The sequence below is a fragment of the Ursus americanus genome, chromosome 1 (assembly GCF_024610735.1).
Source record: "Ursus americanus isolate L20-20 chromosome 1, mUrsAme1.1.p, whole genome shotgun sequence".
Taxonomy (NCBI): Eukaryota; Metazoa; Chordata; class Mammalia; order Carnivora; family Ursidae; genus Ursus; species Ursus americanus.
This window is the reverse complement of record NC_142127.1, coordinates 71224298-71239989: the sequence shown is the minus strand read 5'-3', so window position 1 is coordinate 71239989 and position 15692 is coordinate 71224298. Positions and strand designations below refer to the sequence as shown.

At 45.4% G+C, this 15692-nt stretch overlaps 1 protein-coding gene across 2 annotated transcripts in view; it reads left to right on the top strand.

Annotated features, from left to right (window-relative positions):
* The first annotated feature begins 4813 nt into the window (after positions 1-4813).
* ANKRD44 (ankyrin repeat domain 44) overlaps positions 4814-15692 on the top strand; it is a 309567-nt gene continuing 298688 nt past the window's right edge. The window contains exon 1 of one of the 2 annotated variants that reach the window (XM_045806381.2): positions 4814-5040. In XM_045806381.2, coding sequence (XP_045662337.1) covers positions 5014-5040 — 27 coding nt within the window. In that variant the 5' untranslated portion in view covers positions 4814-5013. The remainder of the gene's footprint in view (positions 5041-15692) is intronic. The other variant, XM_045806382.2, reaches the window with a different exon arrangement.

Genomic DNA, 15692 nt, shown 5'->3' with positions numbered 1-15692 from the left:
TGAATGCTATTGATTATATATATCTATATCTATATATCTATAGATATATAGACATATATATATATGTTACAGTCAAGGGTAGTAAAGACCAAGAGTGAAAAAAGGCATTTCCTGTTTTAAAGCACATAAATTTATCACTAAATTCTACCCCTGAAACTAATAATACACTGTATGTTAACTAAATTGAATTTAAATAAAAAATTAAAGAAATAAAGTATATAACTTTAAACAAATCAACACCAAAAATAACTTTATAATATTTTTTTAAAAACCTGCCATATTTCTTCATTTCTAGGATGGCATCTTTTCATATTTTAATACAATAGGTATAATAGCTAACCTTCAACTTTGTACCAGGTGCTGTTATAAAGTGCTTTAAATGTGTTGACATGTTGAATATCGATCATGTAGTGGGGTGGGAATATTTCATCTTCTCCCCACTAGGTTCTGTTAAACAATTGGCACAAACTGAAATTCTATGGCTTTTTAGGGTCCAGGAGATAAATGTGTGGTATGTGTGGAGATAAATAGTGCTTATATATATATTTAAAAAATATAAAAATTACATTGATGAGATGTTCTTATCTCCTTAGCTAGATTGCCAGGCCCTTGGTTTTGCTTTGTGAAGATCACTTGCTAGCCCCAAGACACCCATGGATCCCCTGTACCTTAACCATTCAGTTAAAGGCCACACTAGTTTCAAAACAGAAGTCTCCATGTTGAGATAGTGAGGTAACCTCATCCAAAATTTTGCCTCATTCAGCAATCATTTCCATAGCTCTGCCTGTGGTTTTCAGCTGGGCCAGGAAGGTGGTTCTGAATTATTTACAAACAGGGTATGAACTATGTAAACCACCAATGTAAAGTCAAAACACATGATTATATTGGGTGGGGTTCCTCAGGAACTGGCCTCCAACATGGAGATTTGCAGGCTGAGACTTACTGGGGCATGCTTTTAGGAACATCTAAAACGCCTTTGCGTTCTTGCACTCACTGGGTATGTATAATCTCCAGGGAGGGGTTGTCACCTTGGTCGAGGTGGTTCTTTTTGGCTGAGGGCAATTCCTAGGGGAAGACTCAGCTTCAAGCTGTCAGCAGGCAACAACTTCCAGCAGTTGGGGGAATAAGGGCTTTGGTCCCGAAGGTGGGAACCAGGTGGGACACCACAGCATCATATGTTTACATGTTAGGGTGCACATATACACATACGTATATATGCAGGTATATTCACATACACACACACACACACACGAATATATAGACATACACATACATTTCATGTGTATTTATACTTAAGAAAATTTTAAAAGCATAAATCAAGTAGATAAAACCACAGTGAAATGTGATAAAGTAAATTGGGCAGATTTTTTGAAATCATAGGCTATTATCACTATAGTACAGTGGTTCTCAGGATTGCCCCTTGATGTCTTTAATATAGTGATCAAATTCTCTGCAGACTGGATTATGGGAGAGAGCAAGAGAGTTTACATCCCATAAAGACTGTGAAGGTGAACTGTTGGCCTTGTCATGGAAAAGAGAGCAGCTTTTGGTGCAAATTGGAATAAAAAAGCATTTGCCGTATCAGTAGCTGTATATACCAGGTACCTAGGATTGCGCTGATTTGCTGCAGTAAAGATAGCACATATAGAACTGCAGTTGCAACTGGCTTTACTATCTGATTAAGTTTATACCAATTCATAATAATTCTCTCCGATTCCTCTGCTTCTGCATAGGCCCAGCAGGTGAGTTGAATGGGGGAAAATGATAGGATCATGACAGCTGCGTCATCTACATCTTTCATGCTGGTACTGATTTTTACATGTCTCCAGGGATTTGGTATTGCTTTTGGTTTTCTCTCCTTAAGGGGATCAGCCTCCCTTTCAATCAAGGGGTCTGTGAACTGGCTGAGGTATGAAAACTGGTTGAGAAGGATGACTTTTCATTTTGATGGCTCAAGTCAGGTTTCAGGCAGCAGACCTAGTTTTGCCTGTTATAGAGATCAAGGAATATTTCAGAAGTCTGTCCATCTATATCATTCCTAGAGCCACCCAGGGCATTACTAAATATCCCTGTATATCAAGACCTTTGAGTCCTACGTTGCCCCTGCTGCCCACTGCTGTAAATGTGTCTACTCTGTTCCTGCCAGTTAAATGCTGTCACTTGGGAATCCCACTGTGATGAAAATTAAGGAGCAATTTCAATGGAAGCATCTTCCACCATCAAATCCAGCTACTACAGAGCTTTTCTGGTGTTCCCCTTATTAAAGTATTTTTCAATGACTTAGTGTAGAGATAGTCATCTGGGCCTCTAAGGGTATACAGTTCAGGGCTGGGTATACACATTATACATAAAATCACTGCAACATTGCCATCTCCATGAACCTCTGGATTTCTTCCTCTACATTATACCAGGGACATTCGGGCATCTCAGTCTTATTGAATATAGACCACCAATGGGTCTGAGTTTTAGCTAACCAATTAAACAAACCATTAGAGTCACTTGCAGTGTATGAACACATTAAATCCAGGCTTTATGGTAAATGCACTCATATCAATAAATTTAGCCCAATCCTTTGCTCTTTATTTTGTTTGGAACTTGATCAAAAGCTGTTCAGCCTTTCACAAAATCATGTCACCCCTGACAACACCAATGCTGATATCTGAGTTGGTAATACAACACATTTATATTGGTCTATACTTAGAGTTCTCTCATTCACAGTGGTTCTACATACAGGTGTAAGCATCTTACTATTTAGTCTTCTAATACAAAGTTAATTACAAATTATTTTCCTTTATTATACAATTAGGCGATTATATTGATTTCTTGGGAAACTTGCATAGGTAGTTAATATTAAGTATGAATTTCATTTCAGCATAGTAAAGGGAATGTTAAAAATACTAGTCACAAAAAGGAGGTGAGGGGTTTGATAGGGTTGAGAACACCTCTCTCCTCCTTCTAAATGGGGCCCAAAGAAATTATGTATAGGCATGGCCATGATGAACCAAAGTGGGTCTTGAGTGCATTTGCAGATTAAATCATCTTTATCACTCTTCCAAAAGATGGCTTTGTTTCAGTAGAGAATTCTGTGTCCTATTCAGTTTACTTACAGAGCCATGCGGGGTGATATTAGTAACTACAAATACCAACAACAGTGGTGAGGAACTGCCTCCCATACACAACAAATGCGATCTATTTTGTGTTTGAAGGAGGCCTTGAGGAAAAAAATGTTCTGTCTCTGAGCATTACTGAAGATAGAGAGTGGAAGCCAGGAGCGTGCTTTCTTAGCTCCCTTGTCTGCTTGATCTGAGTCACAGTTCCATGGTTAGGAACTTCATTAGAAGAGGAGGATGCTAAGCACATGTACCACTCCCTTCTGCCTTTCCCACATGGAATCTTTGGAGAGGCTCTGCAAGGCGGGAGGAAAAGTCTACATTTGGTCTGTGAATGAGTGAAGGGTAGGTATTTGGTCTCAACCCAGAACTCCAGCTCCGGTTTCCTGTTCAAGGCGGGTTTGCTTTGTGGCATGCCAGGGCCACATGGGGCTACCTGGGAGCAGTACCCCACCCACTTGCCTACTTAACTCTTCCTCCTCTAGAATCTCACCTCTTGTCACTTTCCCAGGGAAGCCTGCTCTCACCCACCAGTCTGGGTCTGATTGCTTTGTGACGGATTTCCTTCAGAAGCATCCCCAGCCCCCCCCTCCTCCCCTCCCTTATCAGTTTGTGATTACATTCATTAGTTGTGACCTTGTGGTCTATGTAGGACACCCACTAAGACTGGGTATCTTCCCTGTTTATGCTTCCTGCCTTTCAGACTGTGCCTAGCTGGTATCTGGTACAAAGTAGGCACTCAGTACATAGTTGTTGAATGAATAAATGTTTGCTCCAAATTCCCGAAGTATCAACACTTACTACAGTTGATGCATGTTACCACTGTACCTGTATCCCATGCTATTTGATAGCTGACTCTTCTATTTGTTGAAGAGCATGATAACTGGATTTTGTAGAAATGAGTCAGGACTGGTAACAACACTCAAAAGCCCCATTAATTTAGGACTTCTAATTCAGGACTTCTTTTCTTCTCTAGTAACTCTGCTCCACCTCCATCTCCCCAACTCGAAACCCAGTGTTTGAATTTAACGATGGAGTTTTGGGTGTGTCTAGCTGGAAGGTAGCTGGAGAACAGGGTGGAAGGGCTAGAGCCCCTGTCCCCCACCTCCTCAGTGTTTGACGAACACTCGCTAAAGAATTACAGTGTGTCCAAGGCCTCCCCGCATTAAACAAAGCCCCAGAATTACAATGCCTGACCTAGATGGGAATAATTTGGAGTGCCGGGCAATCTGGTTCCAGATTAGGGGGAGAGGTTTAGAAGTGTGACTGTCGGAATCTCTCAGGTGAAAGCAAGCTCGGGTTAAAGTTGGTGACCTGTGAGTGACACCCCAAGGCTCGTGTGTGCAAGGGCTTGCTCATCAGGTTGTGTCCCGTGTGTGAGATGGGGCTCGGGAGGGCCACGCTCAGTCCCGGGGCGGGGGTGGGGCGTCTCTCACCGCGAACGCCTTTGGGGCCGCAGGGCGGCGGGGCCGGTTCGCCTGCGCGCAGTGTGCAGGCGCCGAAAGCAGGCGGCAGTCTGGTCCCACCGCGCGTCGGGCGCGGGCGCAGGCGAGCTCGCGGGGCCGCGGGCTGCGAGGCCCGGCTGCGGGCGGCAGGAGGCAGCGTCGGCCCAGGCGGCGCGGCCGCGAGCGAGCCAGCGCGCGGTGATGTCAGTGGCGGCCCGGCTGGCAGCAGCCGGTACTTCCTGTATAAAGGCGGGCGGGCTCGGCTGCAAACCCCACTAGCCAGTGTCAGCCTCTCGGCGGGAGGAGGAGGCGGCGGAGGAGGAGCAGGGGGAGGGCTGTCAAATTCGGGAGCCAGATTTTTTTCCCTTCCCCTGGCAATCCCTTCCGCTTCCCCGGCTCCTGGCGTGACATCTGCGGACCGGGGACCTGTATGTGTGTGCGCGCGAAGGAGCGGAAGAATGGCAGTGCTCAAACTCACCGACCAGGTAGGGGGCGGCGGCGCCGGCGGGCGGGACGCGCGGGCGCGGGGCGGCGCGGAGCCCCGGCGGGGGGATGGGGGCGCGGCGCGGAGCGCGCCCGCGAGCTGTTTACTCGCGGCGAAGGGGAGGAGTGTGTGCGGCCGCCGGCTGCTCCGAAAGCCGGCGGCTGCGGCTCTCCTCCCCTGCGCGGTCCCCGCCCTGGGCCGTCGGAACTGCGCGCTCCGCTCGCTGCCCGCGGCGCGCCCGAGGGCTGGGGAAGGGGCCGGCGGGAGCCAGGCACAGCCCGGGTGCGGGTGTGCGCAGCTGAGCGCGGGTGTGCGTTGTCCGCGGGCCCGGGCTGGGCAGGGGGAGGGGAGGCTCGAGGTGCTCCTCCGGCTCCTACCGTGCTGCGCAGCGTGGGCTCCGCCAGCGGGTGCCGGCCACGGGGAGGCTGGTCCGCGCCGCCGGAAGGAGGACGGTGGATGGAGAGGGAGAAAGGATCGCCGCCTGGGACCCTACCCCGAGCCAAGCCGGAGACCGGCCCAGACCGTGGCTCTTGTGTGGTCGAGCTGTCTTTATCCGTTTGACATGACATCCTGACTTCCTCTTTAGTCGCCCAGAGGCTGGTGGGTGCGTGGTGCGCGATGGGGACCCTTGGAGAAGGCGCTTTTGGTTCTGGCCGGTCTCTCCCGGGAGGTGAAGTCCCGGGGCTCCACTTTCAGCGGTGGACCACCCTACCCTCTTCTGTGCCCGTGTGTATCAGTTTTGTTGCTTTCCTGGCTGAGACAGGGTAGCTTCGGAGTCCTGGTTTGGAGAAGTGAGGTTGTTTGCTGACTCGGTTGACAGTCCTTGCTGCAGGTCTGTGGAATGGAAACACCCCATCTTTGCGGACTTTGCTGCTCTTAGGATATTGACACTCACGGGCGCCAACCAAGTTGCCTGACCAAACTCTGCAGCTTCTTTCACGAAAAAGAAAAAAGGAAAAAGCTTGCTTTTTTTCTCCTGCCATTTTATTCATGGATAGTGAAATGAGCACTGTTTGGGGGTCCGGGTAGGCGCAGAGGCAGTCTTGACTTTGACACCCTGTCAAACATGCCATTCCTTGGTATGAAACATCTCCTACATCTCCAGTGGGTTGCATTTGTTGCCTTGCTGTCCCCAAGTAGAATCCAGCCAGAGCATCCTGCGATTTAGACGCAATCACCAGAATGATTTGCTCTCATATAGCTTAGAGTCAAAATTTTGCTTCGTTTTCTCTAAGTATTTACAGGCTTTTTTTTTTCTTTCTGTGGAGAAGAGATCACTGAATTAACATTCATCTTATCCTTAAATTTAGCAGTAAGAACAGCTGGTAATTGTGAGGAATCTGCTTGTTACCATTGGTTCCAGAGCACTTAAAAGTGTTTGTAAGTTGATGTTAGTATTCTCCCCACCTTTTTTGGTCACATACTTTGACAACTGTTAGACATTTGCTTTTTTTTTTTTTTTTTTTTTTAACCTTCCAGTTTTAGTCTGCTCTGGTCATGCCATCCTTGCTGGTCCAAGTTACTATACTTGTTTCTTAATTCCTGAATCTTCAGAGTACAAAACATGAATCTAATGGGCATTATTGTTATAATCACATACACGACAGAATTTCACATAGAATTTTAGTGCTGGAAGAGATGCTAAAGACAATCTTAGCCCAAATCCTTTATTTTTTTAAATGAAGAATCTGAGATCTGAGGGAGCGATGCACGTGGTCCTCAATGACCGCAACGGTTGGCCTGTATTGCTGCTGAAACTAGCTTCTGTCTCCTGCCTTCCAGACTTCTGTGCTTTTTGCTGGAGGTTATAAGACACCTCCATCTTCTCACTGGGTGTGTTGAAAGGGTTACAAGAAGGCATCCTCTCCTAAATCAAGATCAACACTAGGGAAAAGTGTATTTCTTGGTCTTAGAAAGAAAGGAAGTTATTCTTCGGGACTTACCAGAGTAGGACTTTCAAAGATGTTAGTCTTTTAAAATGTTTCTGACTTTATCTCCTCCCTTCCCTAAAGAAACTAGTATCGCTATGGAGAAAAAGAGTCATATAACCTGGATTTGATCCCATCTCCAGATCCATAAAAGGGATCTAAGGAGTTCCGAGGTTCAGCAGCATCTAGGAATTGCCAACCTATCTTGGGACGGGGCCAGACAGACGCTGGATGAGGAGGTGGTCTGGGCTGGGTGGAGTCGTGAGGAACGGAGGGTTCTGTGTGGCTTTAGGTCCAGGAAGTGTGTGGTCTTTCTTGCCTTATATAGTCTTACCTTTCGGTTTGAAACTAAATTCTTAGATGCTGGTTCATACCCTCACCAGAGGGTTAAAAACCCTCTGCTTCAGTTGCTGCTACAAGCGTTTTGCTCCATCATTGTGGGTAGGGGGCTGCCTGCTTGGAGTCACTGCCTCTGCCATAGAGTTTGTAGCCGAGCGCCTGACTCTCCATTCAGCGGCTGGTGCGAGTCCCTTCTCGGTTCCTCCGTCCTCTTTAATGCCCTGTTTGTGAGGTGATTCTTGATTTTTCCCCATGGCTCTTGGATGTTTAGCTCGATATCCTGATTTCCCTTACACATTCTTATTGTTGATAACCTGAATCACAAACTGTCTTGGTTTGTTTTTAAACACGCCTGAAGGAAAGACTCTAAGAAGATGACATTTCCTGTCCTGCTGGGCTTGCTGGGTTGATGGCAGTCACTGCGCCTACAGTCAGTCCCGCACGGGCTTGTTGGTCATGCACAGGAAGGGACCTTCTCTTCTGAAATCTGTTTTGGGATAATTTAAAAAGGGAGAGGCACATGTGGTTTTTCTTTTTTTTTTTAATTAAGTTTTTTTTTTTCTTACTATGAGAAGGAACTGGGAGCTGTTGCTACAGACAAACTTAGCATTTAGCACTTCTGCATTTGTAACCGTGTCTCTTCTGTTTTCCTCTTCACACAGCGCACATCATTTTTCTTGCAGTGTTTCGGGGACCAGTCATCTTGGTTTGCCTAGAACAAAGGGGTTTCCCAAGATGTGGTACTTTCGGTGCTAAAGGTGGGAAAATTCTAGGCAAACCACGATGAGTTGGTCACCCTGTGCAGCATAGAACATACTCACCTATGTAATTAATATTGTAATTATTTTGCTCCTAAATGGACATTAGGAGGTTTCTTTATGTCTTTGATAAAGTGAGGTGATTTTAAATTTGGGAAAGAAAGTTCTATTTCATGCAAATGTAATGCGTTCTAGCTCAAGATAGCCCTGAAACTCTTTGCAATTTGATTTGCAATTGACCTTTTGGGGCTGCTTTTTATGTCTAGTTAAGGTACTCCAGTGATTTTAAGTGTCTGGTCATATCTTCAGCCTGCCCTCCTCACCCCCCAAAAAAGTTTTTCAGGGTTATGAAGCCAGAATGGTAAGGTCTTTTGGATCTTTGAAATGTTCCCTGTTCTTAGCTGAATTTGCTAATGACAGCCGAATGTCACCTCCATCTCAAGGGCTGCCTGTAGACAAACTGTTTCAGCAGGTGGCCCTTTTTGGAGCTTCCTGCCTGGAGGCCTTCTGGCTAGGTGTCCCCTTGCCAAGTCCTAGCTCACACTTGAGTCACCCATCTCCTTGCCAAAGGCAGTGGCTGGCAGCTGTGGCAGAGGCAAGAAGCTAGAAATCCTGTAGCTTTGAAAGCAGGATTTCTAGCTCACAGTGTGGGGCCTTGGGACATGTTGTGTATTTTATAGGGCTGCCTTCATCCTACCATTGCTCCCAAGAGCACTGGGTTTACAGCAAACTCAATGCTGCGGTCCTGCCTTCAGCAAAGAAGAAGGGAAAAGAAAGGGTTTATTCTTTGGACCCTTCTTTAGTTGTTTTGGGATCCAGTCACATGATTTGGGGAGTGCACTTCAGGGCCGGTGTTTCCTGGCAGAGACCTAATAATGGCTTACATTTGTTGTGATCTTCTTGTATGTCGGGCCCTTGCCGTGAATCATCTCTCTTAATCCTCACAGCCTCACTAGGAGGTAGGTGGCAGTGTGATTCCTATTTTATAGATGAGAAAACAGGAATAGGGAGGCTAATTGACTTGTTCAAGGTCATACACCCACTAAGCGAGCGCTGTGTCCTACCCTGGCAGTCTGATTGCACAGGTGGGGCTCTAACCACAAGGCTATACTTTCAATAGTTGAAAGGTCAGTGCAGTTGTAGGACCCATGGGTGCCTGCTCTTATTTACCGGGAAGCCATTGGGCGAGTGCACCCCCACTCTCCTGGCTCTTGCTCTTGGGGCCAGACCCAGTCCTGTCCAAGTTAGGAGCTGCTCTGAGGCCTCTGCTAGTACCAGACTTGGGCCTGGCTTGTCCTGCTCGCTTCTCCACCTCCCCACTGTGCTGAAAGACCTGTTGGTTGGTAGGTGGGGGGTTTTTTCCTTGGTCATTAAAAGTAAACCATGATCACTGTAGAAAAGTCAGAAAGCTAGATACGCAAAAAGAAACAGTTAAAACCATTTGCAGTCTCTGTACTCAGAACTACTCCTGACATCTTGACAGAGAAGGAAACTTCTAGTCTTCAGTCTAAGTAGTTAGGTAAAACTTTTCAGCATTCCACATGATGATATCAGTATCTTTCTCTTGACCACAGAGCTAACAACTATGCTTTCTAGACCAGTGATTTTTCCAAATAAACTGAATTTATGCATCTCTTAAATAAATGACTGGCTGCTCTAGTGGAAACCCAGCAGCACAGGCTTTTTTTTTTTTTTAAGATTTCAACTTTTACTTCCTCTTTTCCTCTAAGTAGAGAGTAAATATAAACTCCAAAAAGCACAATTGTTTGTGCCAGAAACAGGACTGAAACATTCCTTAAAAAGATTTCTATTTCAATAATATAATAGGAGTTTCTATAGGCTGAAGTATAACATGAAATAATTTAAAAAATGAGGAGCTGGAGAGATATAATCCTGTGGTTTTCAAACTTGGTAAGCTTTGGCTGTCCTTTTTTTTTTTTTTCCTTTTCTTTCTTTCTTTTTTAAAGTAAGCTCTTTGAACTCGCCACCCTGAGATCGAGAGTCACATGCTCTACTGACTTAGCCAGCCAGACACCCCCTATGGCTCTCCGTTTGTTTTCCTCAAAGAAGATTCCATATTGAAGCTCAATGTATAAGAGATCGGTGGCAGTAGTGATCCCTGAGGCCCTTTCAAAGATTATTGGGCATTAAGGAGGGCACGTGGTATGATGAGCACTGGGTGTTATATGCAACTGATAAATTATTGAACTCTACGTCTGAAACTAATGATGTACTGTATGTTGGCAAATTGAATTTGAATGAAAGAAACACAAAGATTATTTGGGTTTAGTATTATTTGAAAGCCCCCTTAGATGAGAAAACTACTGGTGACTGATTCAGTGATTTTTTTCCTGACATATCATGTACTCAAAAAACAAACATTTATAAATGTTCGTAGACGATTAGGAGTTACATAGGATTTGGATGACCATCATTTTTATTTTTATTCATCCTGGGACAACTTTGAGACTGTGGGAGTACTGTTGAATATTAAGGTGGGAAAACAGGTGTGAAACAGGCGTGTCCCAGGTAAACCTGCACACTTGGTCCCACTACATAGACTGTGTTTGCTCACCCCAGGCTCGACAGTAAGTGAGCTAGTGACTAGTAGACTGGTCAGGACTTTCGAGGCAGGGTTACACTGGAGCACGTATTACAAAGATTGCTTTGTCACCTTACGCAAGCCCGGAGTTGGAAAATGGCTTCCGTTTCGTGCATCAGTTCTGAGCAGTTGGGTGAGGTGTTGTAGGAGCGTTCTGGCTTGCAGCTGAGGATGGGGGGACACGTAATGATCAGTGATCAGTGTTTGCTAGGGGATGAGGTAAGGGAGAGGTGGCCTGTGTTGTGCGTTAGCCAGCCCTTGGCGGGTCATTAGCCTCCGCCGGCCTCGTGTCCTTCTTTGTAGAATGAAGAGGTTGGACCGGATGCCTTTCAGGTGCCTTGGCTCCTCCCGCTCCCTCTGTGACTCAGTCCCTCTGTGGACAGTTTGTGCTGTAGTCTTCTGCACAGGTGTGGCCATGGAGGGCGTTCTTGCAGATGAGCTCCAGTTTAATTTTCTAGGGAATAAAGTCAAACAGTTGCGTTCAGATTCCAGAAGAAGGTTTTAACCAATGTCAATGATTTAGGAACTGATTTCTGTCCTATGCGCCCCTCCCCCATTTGATAGCTCATGCGAGGTTATTTGTTTTATAAAGCATCAGTTTTATTGATTATTCCTTTAGGACCCTTTTACCAACATCATATTTGCCTTCTGCTTGACTTCAGAGGTTGAGAGAGCAGGTATCTTCTCTTATCAGTGTTTTAGTCTGTAAAAAAGTCGGTAGCCCAAGAGGTTGAAATTAATGATCACGACTCTAGTTTTTCATTATGATATTCATAATTTTTAAGAACCTTTTTATTTGTCTCCCCTTTTGAAACTGAAAATTCCGTTAGCGCTCTATTAATTGGACCAAGCAAATGGGAAGTATATAGTCTGCCTTTGGGCTTTTTCAGGCTTCGCTAAGCCAGCAATGCTTGCTTGTATTTCTTGGTCTTCCTGTGTCTGTAATTCCCTCACTCCTACCCTGTGAGTCATAAGCATCCCTGTGGAACTTTCTAAGGTATCTTTAATACCAGGAGATCATTTTGCCCCAGGGGAGCCTCCAGAGCTCTTGGTAAAACTAGAGGGATTTGTAGGAACATCTGAGGCCTAGACATGCAAAACTGCCTCACAGTTCCCAGTCTGTCTGAAAGGTTTCAGTGTTGAAAAAAGGTTTCAATGCTAAATTGCTGTTGCTCATTTTCAAAATAATACTAGATGGGAATCAGAAGACTGGGATTCTACTCATGGTTCTTTTTCTAATAGTTGTATGGCTTTGGGCAAGCCCTGGCCTTAGTTTCTTTGTCTGTAAAATGGGAGTGGATGGGTAGAGCATCCTCTACAAAATTTCAAGTTCTAACAGTCTAAGAGAATGCCCCAGATATCTTGTTTCAACTCCTGGAATCTGGTTTGAAAAGTATCTGCCTTCCACGAACCTCTGTTCTCTTCCCCACCTCTCCCCCCGCACCCCCACCCTCCCAGGGTGGTGGTTGCAGCTAGGCTTGACCAGGTCTGAGAAACACACCCCACGCTGTGCCTGAAGGTCAGGGGTCCTTTCCCCAGGAATGTCATCTTCTGGCATCTCCAACAGCTGAGTTTCAGGAAGGGACACAGAACCCCTGGAGCTGCTTTCAGTGTGGTCCTGTGAGAATTCCCTGGTGCTTCTTGCAGGACAAGGGGAGCAAGACTTGCAGACCTCGTGTTTGTCTGTTGTGAGCTGTGCTGAGCTGGTGCCCACTTTAGCCTTCCTCAGAGATGCTGCTTTAGCAAATGGCCTGGGTTCTGCCCATAATTGTATTTTATTGAACTCCATAATAACATCTGGGTCTAACAAGTCTGTTTTCCCAGTGTCGGACCCAGAGATTGGGTGCAATTGACACAGTGACCACAGACTTTCTCCAGGAGGGAATTCCTACTTGCAATCCACAGCCTCTGTGTGTGTAGTTATACTCGGTCTGTAGAAGAAGCTTGTTTTGCTATCTAAGACTGTCAAGATGAAGAGTAAGATAGGAGGTAGAAATTTAGGTAAGCTGGGACAAATCAACCAACCTGTTATTGTTAAACAATGGCCTCCAAAAGCCAGCGGTGCCTCTACCCCAGGGCTGAGCAAGATGGCTTGCTGAGTTTGGGAAAGAAAAGATCAGAATTCGCAGTTCTTTTAGAACCCTTTAAAATGTTCATTTTTGTATATTTTGAATATATGTTATACCCCAGTACTATAAAAATCCTCTTTGTTCTACTTCCCACTTCTGACCACCTGGCCGAACCACCACTCGGACTGTTGTAGCAGCCTTCTGACGGGACTTGCTCATCCAGCCTTGACGCTCTGCTCTCAGTGTGGCCGTCAGAGTGATGAACTCTGACGCTCAGATCATGTCTTTTCTCCACTCAGCCCCTCCCACCTCACACAGAGGAAAAGCTGAAATGGAGTGGCCCACCAGGCCCCCTCCACTCACCCATCCAGCCATGTCTCCTCGTCTCTCTCCCTGGCTCCTGGGCTCCAGCACCGGCCTCCTCACCGTTGATTGAACACGCCAGGCACCCTGCTGCCTGGGATCCCTTGACGTTCCTGCTGCCTGCGGATCTCTTCCGCAGAAGTCCACATGCCCGGCCTCACCCCTTTCAGATCTTTCCTCACATGGTACCTTCCCAGTGAGTCCTTGCCTGACCTCGCTGTATCAACTGCCTACACCACATTTCCTGTCCCCTTTCTGTATTTCCTCTCCGTAGTACATATCCCTCATACCATATATTTTATCTTTTTTATAAAAATAAAAACTTCCATGTAGAAGAGATACAAATAACAGGGCAGAGTTTTTTGTTGTTTTGTTAGCTTGGTTCACTCACTGCTGTAATGTCAGGACTTAGAAACAGTATAAGGCACATGGTAAATGCCCAATAAATAGTTGTTAATTGAATGATATAAAAATGTATGTGTGTGTGTGTATCTATGTGTTCAAATGTTTTGACTCATTAGGGGTTCAACCAAAAAAACTTAAAAATACTTATATAAACAGAGCTTCCATCTGTATACTGGGGTAGTGGATTTCTGTTCAAATGAAATTTGGAGTAATCTTTCTGCCCCATCACATGTTGTCTTCTTTTCTGGTTATATTTCTTCTCGTTTTAAATTGAGCTTTCGGTGGTGGGGCTGGGTTAGCACCATACTTGGTTCTCAGTGGGTTCCATTTCTTTTATAGGGTAGGTACCAGAGTGACTCTAGGGAAAGGGAGATGTGGACCCCAAATATTATGGGAAAGGATACTCTGACCCATGGCAAAGTGGACCATCTTTTATGTATCCAAGCAATCGAAGTCTGTTTAATAAGCTCCATTTCCAAGGCAGTGACTCTGGTGGAGTCTTCTGCTCCCCCTTTCCACAAAGGACAAGAACAGGTTCAATAAAATGGTTAGAAACCAGAGAGAGACTTGGGAAGGAGGAGGTAAGACAATAATCATGCCTTACGTTATTTAAGCCTGACAACATCTCTGCAAAGGAGCGACTATCATCATTCCACTGTAGAGATGAGGAAAATGAGAACTGAGAGATTAAGTAGTCTCTTTAGGGTCACATGACTCTGGGGTTCACATCTGTGCAAACTTGTCTCCAAGGTGCGCATTCTGAGCTGTTGTGCTTCTGGCCTCTTGAGACCGGCGTAGTATCACAAGAGGCTCTTTTCCTCACGGAGCCAGTGGTGTTGTTAGAGATGGTATCGCGTGCCTTGTGCCAGGAAGGCCCTCATCAGATGTTGACCGGATGCACATGGCAGATGAAACAGCTGTCAAACCAGGTGCAGTGCAGGTTTAGACTACATTCTGGGGGTACTTATTAGGGACGACAGAAGTCCAGGGCATGGTTACTAAGAAAGGCATCAGGGAGCCGGAGAGAGTCTAATGATCCTTGAGGAAGGGAATGATCTAGACAGCAGACGAGGGTGGAAGGCATCCCAGGTGAGTGATGTGCCAGTACCCATCAGCTAACCCGAAGACAGAATTTACCGAAGCAGAGGGTTCCTACTAGGAAAGCAGAAGAGGAAAGGAAAGAAATATTCAACATGCATACTTGGTAGGAGGGGTATTTGTGTTTTATCAAATCTTTCTTACTTGAGTCTTCCTCCCTCCCACCCTGCCTCCCTCTCTTTCTCTTTCTTTCTTCCTAGATTTTATTTATTTGTCAGAGAGAGAGCACAGGCGGGGAGAGTAGCAGGCAGAGGGAGAAGCAGGCTCCCCACTGAGCAGGGAGCCTGATACGGGACTCGATCCCAGGATCCTGGGATCATGACCTGAGTCGAAGGCAGATGCTTAACTGACTGAGCCACCCAGGTGTCCCTTGAGTTTTTCTGATAGGTACTATGTGTCATCTCCTGGAGACAAAAATTGTGTCTGGACAAAACTCATTGTTTCCATGTGTTGTATAGGCATGATCTTTAAAAAATGAATTTGTATCCCATCTTGTTATAAAAGGTATTGAAGCATAAGGTGAGGTGTTACCTTATGGGTACTTCTGTCTCTACCCCCTACTTGAATATTGTACACATTCTTGTTATGGCAGCATTTTGTGGATAAACATGTATCCTGGAATATTGAACTTCATTGAAAGAGGCTGGATGGATGGTCTTCATGGTTCACGACACTGACAGATTAATGTAGGCACATAGTAAATTTTAAAAAATCCAGACTATGGGGAGTATACAGGAAAGAATGACTTCATTTCTTTAAAAAAATCAATTGCAAATTGCACTACTAGGTATTTATTCAAAGGATACAAACATTGTGATTTGAAGGGACACCTGCACCCCAATGTTTATAGCAGCAAAGTCCACAATACCCAAAATATGGAAAGAGCCCCGGTGTCCATTGACAGATGAATGGATAAAGAAGATGTGTGTATGTATACACACACACACACACACACACACACAATAGAATACTACTTAGCCATCAAAAAGAATGAAATCTTGCCATATGCAACCACATAGATAGATCTAGAGGGCATTATGCTAAGCAAAATAAGTCAGAGAAAGACAAATACTATATGATTTCATTCATAT